Source organism: Leptinotarsa decemlineata, unplaced genomic scaffold (genome assembly GCF_025532065.1).
Source record: "Leptinotarsa decemlineata unplaced genomic scaffold, Ldec_3_MD MMD2_tig00001393_RagTag_RagTag, whole genome shotgun sequence".
NCBI lineage: Eukaryota > Metazoa > Arthropoda > Insecta > Coleoptera > Chrysomelidae > Leptinotarsa > Leptinotarsa decemlineata.
Window position 1 is genome coordinate 9253506 of NW_027412562.1, and position 17413 is coordinate 9270918.

Sequence of the window (17413 nt, forward strand, 5' to 3'; positions counted from 1 at the left end):
TAAACTTTATATGGCGTGTTTTTGATCGGGACTACCGTTTGACCTTAAAGTTGTAGAAAATTTAATCCCCTACAATATTGATGAAGAATACAACTAGCGAAAACCCCATAGAAAACGAGATATTGGCAAAAAATGGAGATTTGTCGGAACAACACGGTAGGCTTCCGTTCGCTTATGCTGTTTTGCCGTTTTCGACAAGTATTGCCCATATTTGTGGTCAATAGCCGGAAATATGTGTCCGCTGTATGCCACCACACCTCTCCACACCATCACACAAATCTCCTTTTTGAATTTAATCACACACTCGATAACATATGATATGCTCAAGATTAGGTGAAAACACCTTACCCTTGCCTCTCATGTGAACCTACGACGTTGTAGGTACGAGTGGCAGATACCCGCGACGGAAAAACAACTAACCCAGCTAATACCACGCAGAAAGCTGAAGTAAAGCCATCAGGCATCTGTGCATTTTCCATTTTGAAGACTTCGTTGCAAGTAACTCCCTATATATGAAAAGCAGAAATTAATTTCATTTGGTCGGAACGACCACCGATAGATCGGTTCGGATGAGTACTAGCTCCTAGTCAATACCGGGAGCATTTCTTCAGACGCAGTATCCCGAACAAACAAATTAATTCCAACTAGTCATAAGCTCTATCTGCAGTTAATTTAAAAGGACGTACCACTGTGCTACCAGCAAGCAAAGCCCGGAAACAACTACATAAACGCATACTTCGGGGTGGGAGTCAGGTTCATATGAGAGGTAAGTGTTGAGCATGTCATATTATCTGGAAGATATATTCGAACATTTCGAATAATAAATAAATAGTTTCAGCTTTTTAGCATGTTTAGTTTTTTGATGAGAGTGATAAAAGTTAGAAGTATTTTGCGTCTTCTGCAATGTTCTGCTAGCTAAAAAATGGATAAAAGAATTTGCATCGAATATTGTGTAAAAAATGGAATTCAGTGTCCAAAAACACTTTAAAATGTTGACAGTGGCATACTGTGATTGTACTCTGAGTCAGAAAAATATTTTCAAATGGTACAAGCTTTTCACAAAAACTCGAAAAGATGTGAATGACGACGCTCGCCCTGGACGCCCCAGCACATCAACAACCGACGAAAATGTTGAGAGAATGAAATAAATTATTACTAGAGAATCTATTAGATAAGTTGCTGAGGATGCAATTTTTTCGTAAATTTTCGGCATGAATCGTATGGCAGCGAAGTTCATTCCAAAAATTGATGAATTTTGACCAAAAAAACATCGCATGAGCATCGTTCAGGATTTGTTGAGTGAGCTCAACGGCGATCCAGCTTTGCTTGAAAGGGTCATAAGTGGTAACGAATCATGGATAAATGATTGACATCGAAAACAAAGTCCAATCGTTCCAAAGGAAGAGCTGAGGAAAGACAAGACTAAAAAAAGCACGCAAGTTTGATCGAATGTCAAGGTTTTGCTCACCGTTTTCTTCGATTCCCGTGGCGTAGTGCATCAAGAGTTTTTGCCACATGGTCGTATTGCAGGAAGCAATACGAAGAAGAAGTCCGGTATTGTGGAAAAACAATTCATGGCTTTTGCATCACGATAATGCACCTGCTTACTCGTCATTGCTTGTTCATACATTTTTGGCCAATAAAAAACACCGTAATCATACTTCAGCCACCGTATTTATCAAATTTGCCCCCCTGTGCTAAGAGAGATCAAGAACATACCAAAAAGTGCATATCAGAACTGTTTCGAGGATTGGAAAAAACGCACAACAAATATTTTTTTGAAAAAACCTCATACAGCTACGGGACTGAGTCATGGCCGGTGGGAAAAATCATATCTGCGTAAAGTTGTAGTCGGTTTGTAACAGATAAAGTATTAGGAAAAAAAATAGAAACTTTTGTTTACAATTTTACGTAGTACGGATTAAGGGGAAAACAATAAATGGGTATTGAAATGCCATTTGGGTTCTTGTAGATATACAGTGCATTTCTTTAATGTCCCCCCCTCTTTTATTTTTTGAAAAGGTCAACTCAAAAAATTGAAATTTGGGATAATGAAATTAAAGCATGCATACTTTATTTTGAAGTAAAATTGACAGATGAAACTTTCAAGATGGCGACTGGGCGCCATCTGGGAAAAATAAATTAAATGGAAAGGGGGGTCTTGTGACACATCATTTTGAAGCTCCTGACAAATGCTTCACAACCCTAGAATATATTGTCAATATCTTCAACTACTACAAAATAGTAGAACATTTAATAATTTCCTGAAGACAAACACATTAATATCGATATTTCTAGACATATGGCACTTCCAACAACCCGATAAGGTTTGTTAAGTTAAAAACGATAAAAAATGTCAATACGACAATGAACATCATTGTTCACTGTTTTCGGTTTTACCAGTAGAAAGGTACCACGTCAACAATCTCTAAAATGATCAATTCTCGTCCATTGGAAAAAAAAATTGAATTTTTATTTACGGTGCGATGCATAACTTTCACGAGACCGAAAGGATTTTCAATGAACGTTTTCCAAATCGTCCTATCTGTAGAAAATATTTTAGGGAACTTGTATCCAAATTCACAACTAACGGTAGTGTACATAACTAAAAGCCCCCAGGTCATCCGTCCATTCCGGAAGAGCAGCAAGTACAAATACTTGGTGAGATGGTAGTAAATCCTGAACAGTCTACTTATTCCGTCGCGAATGTTTGTGAGGTGTCTCCTTCTACTGTGTTGGAGGCTTTTGAAGAGGAATATGTATCATCCATAAAAAATAAATGGTACACCAATCTGATCGAAAAACAGAATTCTGTGAAATCATGACGGAAACCATTGAAAGGCATCCTACCTATCTCCACAATATTTGTTTAAATCACGAATGTACATTTTTTTCAAACGGCAATGTTCACAGATAAAATTTCCGTTATTGAAGTGACACCAACCCTCACGTTTTCCGGGAAACACATACCCAATATCCAGAAAAAATTAACAATTGGGCAGGAATATTGGGAAACCATTTTGTAGTACCTCTATTTATTGGACCTGTATTTGAATATTCTGGAAACTACTGTTGACCTTCTCATCACTGAAATCTTCGAAGCGAATCCTAATGAATTCGATATGGATATTGTATTCCAACAAGATGGAGCACCACCACATTACTCCAGACAAGTAGGAAACTATTTCGATACTACTTTTCCCGGTCGTTGGATTGGCCGTCGAGGTCCTACAGAATGACCAGCCCGCTCGCCAGATTTGACACCTGCAGATAGCATGGTAGAAATTAGTGTATACCTATATTACACATTTTAAATTTATTCTCATTCCTCGATTTAGTAGTTTTTGTATTTGTTGCACTTTGTTCAAATTAAAAGAGAATAAAATAGATGCACAGTAGTCAAAATGGGGTTGGATTATTGATTTATATACAATAATTTTTGTATCTGTTGATACGTTATTGGCGATTCTTGAGAAAAAATATAATTTTTTTGCAATCTTTTCGAAGTGGTCATCGAATGATAAGCAATTATCAAGTTGAAATCCCAAATACTTCACTGATGTTACTATTTCTATACGTTCATCTTCAATTTTTATATTTATGTTGTTTGTATGTATTTGATTATATTTGATTTTAGTAGTAATTATCATTGCTTTTGTTTTTTTAACGTTAAGTTTCATTTTATTGGTTTTCAGATATTTTTCTACTTTCTCTAGAACGTCATTCATTCTACCAACAGTTTCTTCTAAATTTACTGCAGTACAGGCCAATGAGGTATAATCTGCAAATAAGTTGATGAACTCACAGTCTGTAAATAATTGAATATCATTCAGATAAAGAAAGAATAACAGGGGACCAAACACACTACCTTGTGGCACTCCTGTGTGATTTGTAATATATGATGAGAAATAATCGTTCACACGCTCCCTGTATGTATTGATTAAATTGAGGATTGCATGACCAGCTGTTTCAAATACTTGCTTTAACATTTTAGAATTCAAGATTTCATGGATACTACATTTATTATCTAATGACCCAATTATATCATTCGAATCTCTTAAGGTAATCAATCTGAAGGTGCTGAAGGGCAAATATAAATTATTATCCAAATTGAACCATGGTTCGGAATTCTCAATACCTTGGACTATATGTTGGATGCTGTTTACAAAGTATAGGTTGAAAGTTTCGGCCATGTCAGGTTCACCTTTTTTAGTACTTACTACCCCTTCATCTTCAAATTGGATTAGGTTAGGAAATGTATGATCATTACTATTAACAAGGGTTTTTAAGGTTTTCCACATCAAGTGAGAATTATTCTTCTATCTGTCTATTTTGTTATGATAATACTGAACTTTCTTTATTTTCAAAGAGTTAACCACATCGTTTCTCAATTTTTTTGAATTTTCCCATGTAATTATTTTTAAATTTTCATCTCCCACCGTAGTCACAAATATTTTATAGGTTTCATCCCGTTTCTTAATTTTGATAAAAACTTCATTGTCAAACCAAGGAATATTGTTTATGAACTTACTTATTTGTATGGGAGAAATACTATCAACAATATTTGAACATTTTTCGAGAAATTATTAATAAAGTACCTAAATTAACATCTATAGAGTTTAAAGACCAATTACAAGAAATGAGCTTATTCATAATTATACTCAAATTATTATCACTAAGATTTCTGTATTTTCTTATTGAGCTTTCTTTTTTAGATTGACTAAAGAGGAAAATGACAGAAATAATTGAGTGGTCAGTAATTTTTGGCGTTAAATGAACAGTTGAAATTATATTATCGTTATTAGTCAAAACCAAATCTAATAATGATTGTAAATCTAGTGTCTTTCTAGTAGGCTCAGTTAATCTTTGATTTATACCATAGGTTATGAAAATATTCTTGATTTTTTTGTATAGAAACTTTCTTATAATAAGTTTAAATTAAAGTCACCTACCAGAATAAAACGATTGTTAGATGACACAAGCTTTTCGCAAACATTCTCAAAATTTTCTAAAAAAGTTGCATGAGAACTAGAAGGTGAAAGATATAAACAACCATATTGAAGATTTGGAGTAAATTTTAACAATTTTACACCGGTAGTTCGATTCCAGTATGAACTTCTTAAAAATAGAAAATTCGAATTTTTTATTTATATACATGACAACGCCACCAGTATTTCTATTTTTTTAATCACAACGGATGCAAGTATAATTGTCCATTATAAGTTCCACATCTTCAATATCCTCAGTTGTTCTGGTTTCACTTAATAATATTACTTTTGGATCATAACAAACAATACTTTCTTGAATTTCATCTTTGGCTTTGTGCATTGAGGTATATGATATCACTGTTCAACTGTATATCAGGGTTATTTACTGGTTTTTTTCTTACATGACTGAAATTTTTGTTTCTCACAATTGTGGGCTTTCCATTCATATATTTAATGGTACTATTATTATCCCCTGCTGCAATCATTTCATCTAATTTAGATTTCACTTTACGGAAATACTCCCTTCGTTTTGGAGTTTGGTCATTAGATATTTTCACACTGGGTATTTTTATCAATTGTTTATTCTTCAATATATGTCTGGCATTATCTTGTGATTTGAAAATAATCTTGATGGGTCGATTTCTGTTGATTGTTGGTCTTCCCAATCTGAAATGTTTTATTTCTTCCTTATTGACGTTGAAGTCCTGCAGTATATTATTTATGGTTTCTCTTTCTTGTGCTGATCTTTCAGTGTGGAAGTTTTCCTGAGGTTCATTCACATTATAAATGATAATATTTGCTGCTTGTGATTTTCTGTCTATAATTTCTGATATTAAATCTTCACTTCCAAGCAAATTATATTCCATGTCAGAATGTGAGTTGGATACACTCATGCCATCAACTTTTTTTCGCAATTTTTCATTTTCCTCTTGAAGTATTCTATTTATCTCCATAATATCACTTAGCTGTTTTATGAGTTTAGGTATTTGCTTGATATTATTCCTACATTGATCACAGAAATATGTAATGCATCAACCTTATTTAAGGAAAATAGCTCTAAGTTCGGTACTTGTAAGTTCAGTACATGTTGAATGTACTACATCATTGCAGCAGTCACATACGACAATGTCTTCCCCTTCTAAATCCTTTTCACACTTATTACACAGTATTTTACACACAATTGAAAAAGCACGCCACTTGAAGGGTGTTATTTACCTACTTATCTTATTATCTAATCTAATCTTATTATCTTATCTGATTTTAGGCAATTTATGATTTAGTCCCAACTGAATCGATTTAAGATATTATTAAATTATCAAATTTTCCACTAACTCAGGCCTAAAAACTGATATTAATCTTCACACATTTATTAGCGGCACTTTCACTGTTGTTTTGATGTGAAATTCGAAATTTTTCATTAGTGAAAAACCACTAAAACTTTAGTTTTTGTCGGGACTCTGGCGATGCACTTCAGTGCAATACAACTAACAAACTGTCACAGTGTAAATTAATGGAAGTGTTCATACATCACACTTTTACGTTAAAGGGTAGTGCATTGTAACATCTTTCAATATCGTCAGCCGTTTTGAAAAAAAAAAAAATTTAAATTGATATAAACAAAATCTGTGCAATATTTTGATATTTCTTACATTTTTAGGGTTATTAATACAAAAATGTTTTCGTGAATATGCTATCTTCAATAGGTAGAATAAATGTAATGAATGTATGTCTCATGTGAATTTTAAGTCAACATTTTGCTTTGTTCAAGAGAACGTTGCCCAGTTGCAGAAAACAGAGTACTACTGCATTAAATAAAAAATTGGTGTTTCTTCTAAGGACTGTAACTCTTTTTGTAAATAAATTCAAAGAAGTTTATTGTAAAGTTTTATTAAAAAAATAAATGTGTACAAAACTCACAACCTAAAGACATTCTACATTTCCCATTCAAATAAAACACGCTCTTCTAAAAAATAGCTATAATCATTCATACAGTGCACTTACTTATATATACAAAGAATACTTCTAAATATAATGACCTGTTACTAACAAACATAAAGCTGATATTTCGTTTTTGACAAATGTAAACAAAAAACATGAAGTACCAGCAATTAAATAATTAGTACTAAAAATATTTTGGTGAACTGATGTTTCAAAGTGAGGTGGTCCAGAAAATATTTCTCAAAAATTCCAAATGCAACTATCTGTTCTCGTCCTTGAATATAGTCGAGAAACATTGAGGTTGGCTTTGAAAGACATTTTTTGTGCAGGAGTTAGTTAATGTTCCTCGATGCTTTCTGAAAACATTGATGAAAATTGTGATTGAAATTTTTCTGACTTCAAAAACGGTTTCATTTTCGAATACAAGTAATTCGGTCTTGATGAGAGTGAATGAGGTTGAAATAAAAAAATTACAAGATATATCATTAATGGTTAGGAATTTCCTCGAATTTCCCATAATGTCCTTTAAAATTATAAGGTTATTACACATGCCTGCAGAAGTTATTGTATAGTAAAATGTTTTTCTTTTCAAATTTATACTCCTACGGCACCTGAGGGGTTGCTTTTGCTGTGTATTCGATATGAACATGCTTGAGGAAACTATTTTATAGCAAAACATATATTGCATTTTTGTAAACTGTTCAGAAAAAACTCACAAGTATTACTTGAATATGTTACGAATTTTCATCAAGTATTCAGTAATAAATCTACAGAAATAACTGTTCCCCTAAAAATGCTTTTCAAGGAAAATTCAATACGAAATTTGTTCATAATTTGACCACTCAAGAAATAGAAAACTCGACAGATTTCCCGTTCGCAGAAACACTAATAGATGCATAGAGAAACAAAATATTGAAAGTCACCTCACCAAAAATGTTGTTTTGTAAAGTATACAAAAAAAAAACTGAAATGATACTTCTTGAATTCCTTCGACTAATATAAGATGCTTTGGTCAAAATTTGTTATATATTTTCAATTGGAAAAACATCAAAATAAAATAACAATTTTTGACCAGTTTCATTGGTACTTTGCGCATACCTATCTAAAATTTGAAGTATATTACAGAATTTACTTTTGCCGAACAAAAATGTTCCATTTCGAGATACGGAAAGCAAGCATAATTAACCCTTTTACATAATATATAGATTATAAAGAATGAGCATGAGCATTTCACCATGAAATAATATACAATACATAACTCAACACTATGCAGTATAAAATTTGTACTGCATACTGTTGTACTAACACATTCCTGGTATTTTTATTTTATATTAATTTTTGAAAGAAATTAAAACCTATAAAGAAACTAACCGATATTAATTTACATTGGAAGGTACATAAAGTCAATTTGTCATTTTACAAAAGCTTCTGGAGGCACGATCCCTTCTGAATTCAATTTTTGGAAAACTAAACTAGCTTTTTGGTAGTCCCATTGGGTTTCTTCCAGGCACCTAAAACAAGAATTTTCACTCTGTCAAATACTGAATCATTAAAATTATTAGCATATGAATAATCAAAATATTGTACATCTTCTTGTAATTTTCAATTTCCTTCAATTCAAAAACTTACTTCAACGACCACTCCAGATTCATTCCAGACTGTAGTGACATCTGTTTGACCATTTCCTGTTTCATTGCATCATCAGGAATGCTCGGAACTATCACCGGCACGCTGGGGCCAGGTGAAGATATTGATGCTGCTGGAGCGGGCTGAGGTGGAGTTATCACATTAATGGGAGTTTTGAAAGCTTCCTGAAATTAAAAATGTATGATATGACTAGATATGATATGACTGGATATACGAGGTCCAACTATTAAATAACGAGATTGGTTACGAAAAAGGGTTTTATTATAAAAAATATTCTACATTCGAATGCTCCCCTTCAATATACTCCCCTCCCCTCGTCACACACCTGTCTATACGTTTTTTCCATTAATCTAAGCAGTGCTGGAAGTCTTCTTTGGTGAGGGTCTTTAGGAGCCTGCCGTTTTTTGCTTTACCGCTTCTATGGACTCAAATCGGGTGCCTTTCAAAGCAGATTTTGTCTTCGGAAACAAAAAAAGCCGCACGGCGCCAAATCTAGCGAGTAGGGCGAGTTTTCAAGATCTGGAATGTGTTTATTGGCTAAATACTGCTTTACAGATAGCGCATTATGTGTGTTGTCCTGGTACAAAATCCACGAGTTGTTCTTCCACAACGCGGACCGATTGTTACCAACTCGTTCTCGCAGTGTTGCCAAAACTGACAAATAATAAGTCTGGTTGACAGTCTGACCACAGTATTTTGTATACAGTAATTTCATAAAGGCTGATTTGTTGTTTGAATTTTCCTACGCGCAGACCCACGCGTCGATGTCTTAGGTCTGCGCAAACGACGAGTTTAAGACAGGCATGCAATCAAAGCGTTTAAACACTGCTCAACATAACAAATATTCATATAAACTGCTCAAAAAAATACAGTCGATGAAAACCATGTTGGGCACCTAAGAAAATTGTACAAATGATAATTTTGCATTTGTGTAATATTCAAGTAATATTCTATTTAATAAATAGGACTCAATCCACTGGTATGAAAGTTCAGCTGCAGAAGCTGAACTATTATGGTTTTAGGGGACTTTCATACCAGTGGATTGAGTCCTATTTATTAAATAGAAATCAAATTGTCAAGTCTACAGAATCTTCCTCATTAGAAACAATTAGATCTGGCGTTCCACAAGGGTCTGTCCTAGGTCCAGTTCTTTTTCTATTATATATAAATGATTTGACAAGTATACATATATCCGGTAGATTCACTTTATTCGCCGATGATACTACCATCATCTGGCACAGTCCGTCTCTCCAGAATTTAAATAAAATAATCATTGAAGATATATCCAAAATTTCCAAATGGTGTGAGTGTAATATACTTTCTTTTAATATTAAAAAAACAAATCTAATTACTTTCAAATGTACGCTTAATGATATCAATATTGGAGTAAGTAGCATTGAAAGTAAGGGATATACTAAATACTTAGGACTATTTATTGATGGTAAGCTAAAATTTGATGAACATATTTCAGCATTAAGGAAAAACATATCATCTGGGTGTTTTGCTGTTAAATTGGTAGCCAAGGAATTAGACTTGCATTCGGCAAAATTGATTTATTATTCTTTAATCGAATCCCGCTTGCGCTACGGTATTGCATTCTGGGGAAGCTGCAGTAGTTATCTCTTTAATAGTATTCTGGTTTTACAGAAACGTGCTATACGATATATGTCCAAAGCTAATTATCGCGACTCTTGCAAACCTTTATTCAAACAATTCGGAATTCTAACAGTAATGGCTTTATACATTTTTGAAACTGTTACATTAATAAAGAAACATATTGACAGATTTGGGTCACCCCAAGTTCATTACACTACTAGACAAGACAATAATATTAAACTTCCGAGACCGACTTCCACTTTATTTAAAGATTCATTCATTTACAATGGATGCAAAATATTCAATCATTTACCTGATGAAATTAAAGACAAAATATTTTGGTTGTTAGACCGTATTACCACCTTGAGGAATATTTCAGTGACACGCTATCATAGTTGTACTATTCATACTCCAAAATTCTTAGTAATAGTTCATTTTTAAATATTCGTAAAGCGATATAGTGGTTTAGGTATATGATTCATAATATCACACATTGTTATCCAGATTGATATACATATATATATATATTTTCTCTCTTGTAAAAATTGACTCAGGCTTAGGACTTTATTGTGTTTTTAATGTATGTACTATGCATGTGTGTGTCTGTTGGTGTGTGTGTACACACACCTTGTACTGATTTTAATATTTTATATGTATTATTTTGCACTATTTTTAAGCTTTGTAACCATGATTTATCATGTATACAATAAAGCATATTCTCTCTCTCTCTCTCTAAGTAACCCAGATCATTTCGACAATGATGAACTATGTTTTAAGTAGATTTTAAAAATTCATGGGATCGGATGTGACAAAATATACTTTAATTTCAACAAGAAAAAAGACAAGATGAAGAACGAGTTTTGTTATTCATGAACCATGGTACTGTGCAAGAGCTCTCTAGGAGGAATAACGAGTCCCTGTGTGTATACAACCGTGATAGCATGGTCTGCACTGATGAGGAACACTTCAAAACGGTTCGCAGTTGGTTCCTTGTTCGAATCAGGCGAAGTCCCACTATTTGTCCTAGAGAGCTCTTGCAAAGTTGTTTCTTCAAAGTGAGAATCTTTGCAATTATGTCTGAGGCGACTTGGATTCCGAAAGGTTAACATTCGTAAGGTATTTTTGATAGTCAAATTTACATTATATAAGAAGTTGCTGACTAATAGGACATTTTTCATTTAGAATAACTGAATTTGATCTACGCAGCAACTTTTCGGGGTTGATTAGACATCTAGACTTGTATAGATTCAAATATCAACATTTGTCAATATATGTCGAGTTATTAGCTAAAGAAGTAGTTGTTTTCTGTCGGAAAACATATATAATGGTATAGTCAAAATGCATTTGGACTTGTCAGTGATTTTATTATCAATTTTTACTTGGATAAAAGCTGGAAGCAGCAAAACAACCTATTATCTTACAGTGTAAATAATTCATAACTTCCGACTCCGAAAACTCTCACATACATTTATAGTTAGTACATACATACAAAAAAATTATTTTTGTATGATTGAACACTACATACTTAATTACTTTTTTACGTCTTCAAGTCCTGAATAGTAACTACATAATTCAGAAAGAATAGGCTCTACAGATTCCTTAATCTTGAGTGATGAATTCGATTAGGAATATTTTTAATAATTGGTCCTTAATATAATCGAATCGGCAAACTCGTCCGCCATCTTGAATTCTCCAATCAATAAATGAATATGCTATATTTGGCCCCAAAAATCACTACAAAGAAATTTCGCATGGATTCGTATCATGGTTCATGAATAACAAAACACGTTCTTTATCTTGTCTTTTTTCTTGTTGAAATGAAAATATATTTTGTCACATTCGAATATGAACATCTGCCGATTCCATGAATTTTTAAAATCTACTTGAAACTTAGTTCATCATTGCCCAAATGATCTGGGTTACTTCAATATTACACAAATGCAAAATTATCATTTGTACAATTTTCTCAGGTGCCCAACATGGTTTTCATATACTGTTTTTTTTTTGAGCAGTTTATATGAATAGTGGTTATGTTGAGCAGTGTATACACGCTTTGGTTGAGATTGTAGTAGGTAGAAATGTCATTAGTGTCAAATACGTCATCATTATAAAAAATGAAACTCCTGGACACCGACATCAAAGAGACCGACGCTGAGTGAAACTACTGTATACAGAAATACTGTGGTCTGACCCTCTGGAACCCATTCAGTCACCAGATACGGTTAATGTCGAAAAAAACGATCAACATTGCCTTGAATTTTGATTTGGACATCTTTGCTTTTTTGATTCTGGGCGATTCAGGCGTCTCCCAATGCATCGATTGCCGTTTTGTTTCATCATCGTATTGAAAAATCCACGTTTCGTCGCAAGTAATAATGTTTTTCATCAGTCTAGGATCTTCTTCTAACCTTTCAAAGAAATCTGAGCAGACCTGTTGACACAAGAGCTTTTGGTCAGGAGTCAGGTTTTTTGGCACCAACTTCACACAGACTTTTGTTATGTGTAATTCCTCGCGCAAAATTTTTCTAACCGTTTCTTTAGTGGCTTTTACAGCTTCGGCAATCATCCGGATACTCGATCGACCTGGGCGCTGGTCATCTTCACTGCTCTCTCGGCCCTCACTGAAGCACATACACCACTCAACAACACGCACACGAGATAGAGAATTGTCCCCATAGGCCTCTTGCAACAATTTATAGCACTCAGTGGGAGTTTTTTTCAGATTAACGAAAAATTTGAGATTGATACGTTGCTCCTGTTTTATGTCACAAACGGTTTTCAGCAAGAGAAAAAAACATATTCGTTTCAAACCGCTACTGCACAAATACTATAATAGCGAAGAAAATGTGTTTTGGTACGTGAATAGAGAAGATTTCCAGATACCCAAATCACTACTCGTTCTTTCTTTATCCTTTAGGGCGCCCTCTAGGCACGCAATCTCGTTATTTAATAGCCGGACCTCGTATGTTAATTTTAATTAATTTCAGAAGGTTGCTGAAAATATTATCCCATTTTTCATATCGGAACTTATTTTTGAAGGAACTTGACAAGTGTGTCACCAAGTGTTACTGACCCGTGACACTTGGTGACACCGGTGGGATTAGAAATGGCATCTATATTTTTTTTATTGAGGTATTGTATGAAAACATCATTACCAAGATACTTTTTATTTATAGTTTTAGCAGAAATTCTTATACCTTCAATTCATGTTTTTTATCAGATTTTCTAGTTTCTATTAGAAAGCCAGAAATAAAAAACTATACTAATTGATTTTGAAACAATACTAAACTTTTTGTCCCTTCCGTCACGTTTCTTTGCAAGCCCTTTGAGAGAAAATAAACTACCCTATGATCAAACCATCTGGAATATCTTGTGCAAAAATTTCGGTTCCATTCAAGTTTGTACAAACGTACTCATTTATATTAGAAGAGTAATGAGAAATTCTAATGGGTTCTTTCACATGCATCATTAAATTCAATGAAACTTGAATAAAAAATAATACTTCAAACTTACCACACTTTGATCAGGTGTTGCGTTTGTAACGTAGAGTACTTCATTTGATATACAAAATCCTGTACCAGCCGGAACAATGACGAGAGTTCTGAAGAAATATCGAAGAGGAGGATTTTTCTGGGAACCTTTCAGTTCTTTGAACATCCCAGTCACTGTCAGGCATAACATCAAAGGCTGAAAAAATACATTAAAATGTTAGAACTGACAATATAGGATTTATTTATATAAAAAAACTACAAAAGGCAGTAAAAAACTTTTTTAAATAGATATAGCAAAATGCAATAAAAAACTTTTTTAAATAGATATACTTAAACTATCATATACATAACTATCAGATATAGCAAAATGCAATAAAAAACTTTTTTAAATAGATATACGTAAACTATCATTTTACAGACCGATTTGGATCTGGTATAAAAAAATTACAATATTGAAAAACCTTTTCATGTTTGACCCTGTTGGTAAGTACCATATACAATATAACCTAGAATCAGAATAAGATAATAATCCAGAGGTGAATCAAAACTAGTAATCTGATGATGCTGACTTGGTTAGTGAAACATTAAGATAAATAATACTGAAAAAACATGAATAGTTCTTGTTATGTAGGTGGTGGTGGAAATAAGGCTGTTGATATTTCGGATGGATACAGAGTTATTGATATTGAGAATGTCCAGAGATATTCACACACATATATATACATGGAGTACGACCAAGTTTACATTTTACATTTCACAGATACAATCACAGCAGCCGATTGATACTGACTGCCCCCAGCGTTTCCTACTCTGGAGATTGTTCTCCGGGCATGCGCCCTTGGCCCTATATCAGTGGCGTAGCAGCCACATACATTACAGTGTGATTGATGTGGCTGCTGTGTGATTGATATGTGTGATTGATGACTTGTTTATTTTGTGGTAATTCATGATCACTTTAATGAAGTGAATAATTACCACTAGTAAAGTTTTATACTTGATAATGGAGTATTTTATAATGTTGAAGACTTTTATAATTCGTGATATCTCATAATTGTAAGACTGACTATTGTATGTACAATTTATCTGGTTTGTTTCCGATTAACAACTTATTTGTAGATTACCTTCTTTTCTTTCTTGACTAGTCTGATAAGTGTTATGTATGTGCATGTATAATGCCTTGTATAACCTTTGATTGATGAATAAATTCTATTATTATATAATGGATAATGAAATTTACTAGTGGTAATTAGGTAAAAGTGTTTTTATTCATTTCATTAAAATAAATAGTTCTCTAAATATTCTCATACCATGATTTTGAAACTAATATTCATATACCATATATAAATAATCGTATATAGCTTTGACCCTGAGACAGAGAAATATCAATTTCCAAATTGGTAGGCTAGTTGTGAGAAGATCAAACAAAATGGTTTAGACTTTCACGGCTGAGGTTTTCAGTGTCATTGCTTTTCGAGTTTAAAAACCGTGGATTTTTGGAATTTCTTCCTGACGTTTCGCTGGCGCGAGTGGCTAGCTTCTTCAGTGGTTTAACCATCATGGCTTGTTGTCCGATGACTATATTTTAGGCTTCGTAAAGCGTATTTATGCTGTGTCAGGTAATCCGTTGTATTTGTACCTGCATTTGTACCTGTATTTGTACCTGCATTTGTACCTGTATTTGTACCTGCATTCGTACCTGCACTTGAACCTGGAACATTAACAATCTTGCTGCCTGTTGCCTATGCTGGGAGGCAATAGAGATCCACAAACACACGGATAATTTTAACAGAAAAGAAGAAGCGGTGAACCTCAGTCAAATATGGAACCCCCATTTTAAGGAATTCGAGATTAACAAACAGGACAACAGGCAGCAAGATTGTTAATGTTCCAGGTTCAAGTGCAGGTACGATTATAGGTACAAATGCAGGTACAGATACAACGGATTACCTGACAAGGCATAAATACGCTTTACGAAGCCTAAAAGGTAGTCATCGGACAGCAAGCCATGATGGTTAAACCTCTGAAGAAGCTAGCCACTCGCGCCAGCGAAACGTCAGGAAGAAATTCCAAAAATCCACGACTTTCAAACTCGAAAAGCAATGACCCTAGAGATCAAAAAAATTTCAATTTTACATACAAAACACGCACTTTTTCCAAATATCAGAACTACAATACTATTGTCGACGCGCCTTTCTCCAGCCAAGTTGGCGTCTTAAGGGATGAAGAAGATACGTTTTCATCACATCTTTAAAGAGGCCATAAATACTTTATGAAAATCGTATTAACAGTTGTTTAGAAAAAAGTTGTGGGTCACCGAATTCTTTTGGGAGTATCAATCATAACTTACTTATTGGTAAGCTCAAAGTATTAGGTATAGAAGAAAATATTATACATTGGATAGTAAGAGAGTTCAGTGTTAAATATAGTAACTCTATATCAAGGCAGATAAAGTACCATGAGGAGTGCTTCAGGGATCTCACATGGGCCCTCTGCTATTAAATCTATTTATTAATCATATGACCACTGTTTATGCCCATTGTTCATTTCTGATGTTTGCAGATGATCTGAAGATATTCCAAGACAGTTCACATTACATCAGATGCAATGCCTATGCCCAATTCATGCAATTTTACTATCGTTTTCATAGATTTGTGACTCGGTGCATTGTTTTGATGAAACAGCACTTCCTTTTTCTCCAAATGGTACCGTTTACTCGCGATTTAGGCCTTTAAACGCTCCAATAACGCTATTTATAGTCGCTGTTGATGGTTTCGTTTTCAAGATAGTAGATGAATATTATACCATGCGCATCCCAAAATACTGATACCATAACCTTACCAGCTGACTGTTGAATCTTTACACGCCTTGGAGTCAGTTCACCACGTGCAGTCCACACAGATGACAATCGTTTTGATTCTGGTGTGGAACGACATATAAATTCAGTTTTTTTTATGGTGGAAAAGCTTTAAACACTGCTCAGAATCATTGAATCGTTGCTGTTTTTGTTCGAAAGTGAGCTCTCATGGTACCCACTTTGAACAGAGCTTTTACATACCCAAACATTCATGCGTGATACGTCCAACATGTTATTGTTTGATAACTATAGAGCCTCAGCTATCTCGATCAACTTCACTTTGAGGTCAACCAAAATTATTTCGTAGACTTTTTTGATGTTTTCGTCGGTAACAACCTCTTTGGGGCGTCCACTGCGTGTATCGTCCTCAGTACTCATTTCACGTTATAACTTAGCAAACCACTTCCCGATGGTTGATTATCCTGGTGCAAAGTCCGAACAATGTTTATCGAGCCAAGTTTTGGTTTCAACAGAATTTATTTTTGCCAAAAAGCAATGCTTTATTAACACACAAAATACCTACTTATCCATTTTCTTCAAACTAACAAAAGTTTCTTCACTCAAAATGTTCTATCCCACAAACTAATAATCCGACGGCTTTGAAATTTGTACACATATCTTTTGAAGGTTGTGTTTAACTGAAAATCACTATTAATGCCATCTGTGTGTTAGCCTACAAACTTTTATGCCCACCTAATATGGGTCAAAATTTGTTTGCCTTAATTAAATTATTCACTTCAGGAATAAAAAGCATCTGGACTCATAGCAGTTTCTGAAGAGGTATTTATAAGAATTGTAAATAATAACTTATGATTTGAAAAGGCATGTTAGAGATTATAATTATAAGAACTCCAGTTTTCAGTATTATAAATAAATGATAGGAAAGTAAAGCCTTTTTA

At 33.8% G+C, this 17413-nt stretch overlaps 1 protein-coding gene across 1 annotated transcript in view; it reads right to left on the bottom strand.

The window, feature by feature from the left end:
- Nucleotides 1-6859: 6859 nt before the first annotated feature.
- LOC111504183 (nuclear RNA export factor 1) overlaps nucleotides 6860-17413 on the bottom strand; it is a 31087-nt gene continuing 20533 nt past the window's right edge. Inside the window, exons 8-10 of the mRNA XM_074175960.1 lie at nucleotides 13683-13856; nucleotides 8556-8737; nucleotides 6860-8437 (exon numbers count right to left, since the gene is read on the bottom strand). Coding sequence (XP_074032061.1) covers nucleotides 8338-8437; nucleotides 8556-8737; nucleotides 13683-13856 — 456 coding nt within the window. The 3' untranslated portion in view covers nucleotides 6860-8337. The remainder of the gene's footprint in view (nucleotides 8438-8555; nucleotides 8738-13682; nucleotides 13857-17413) is intronic.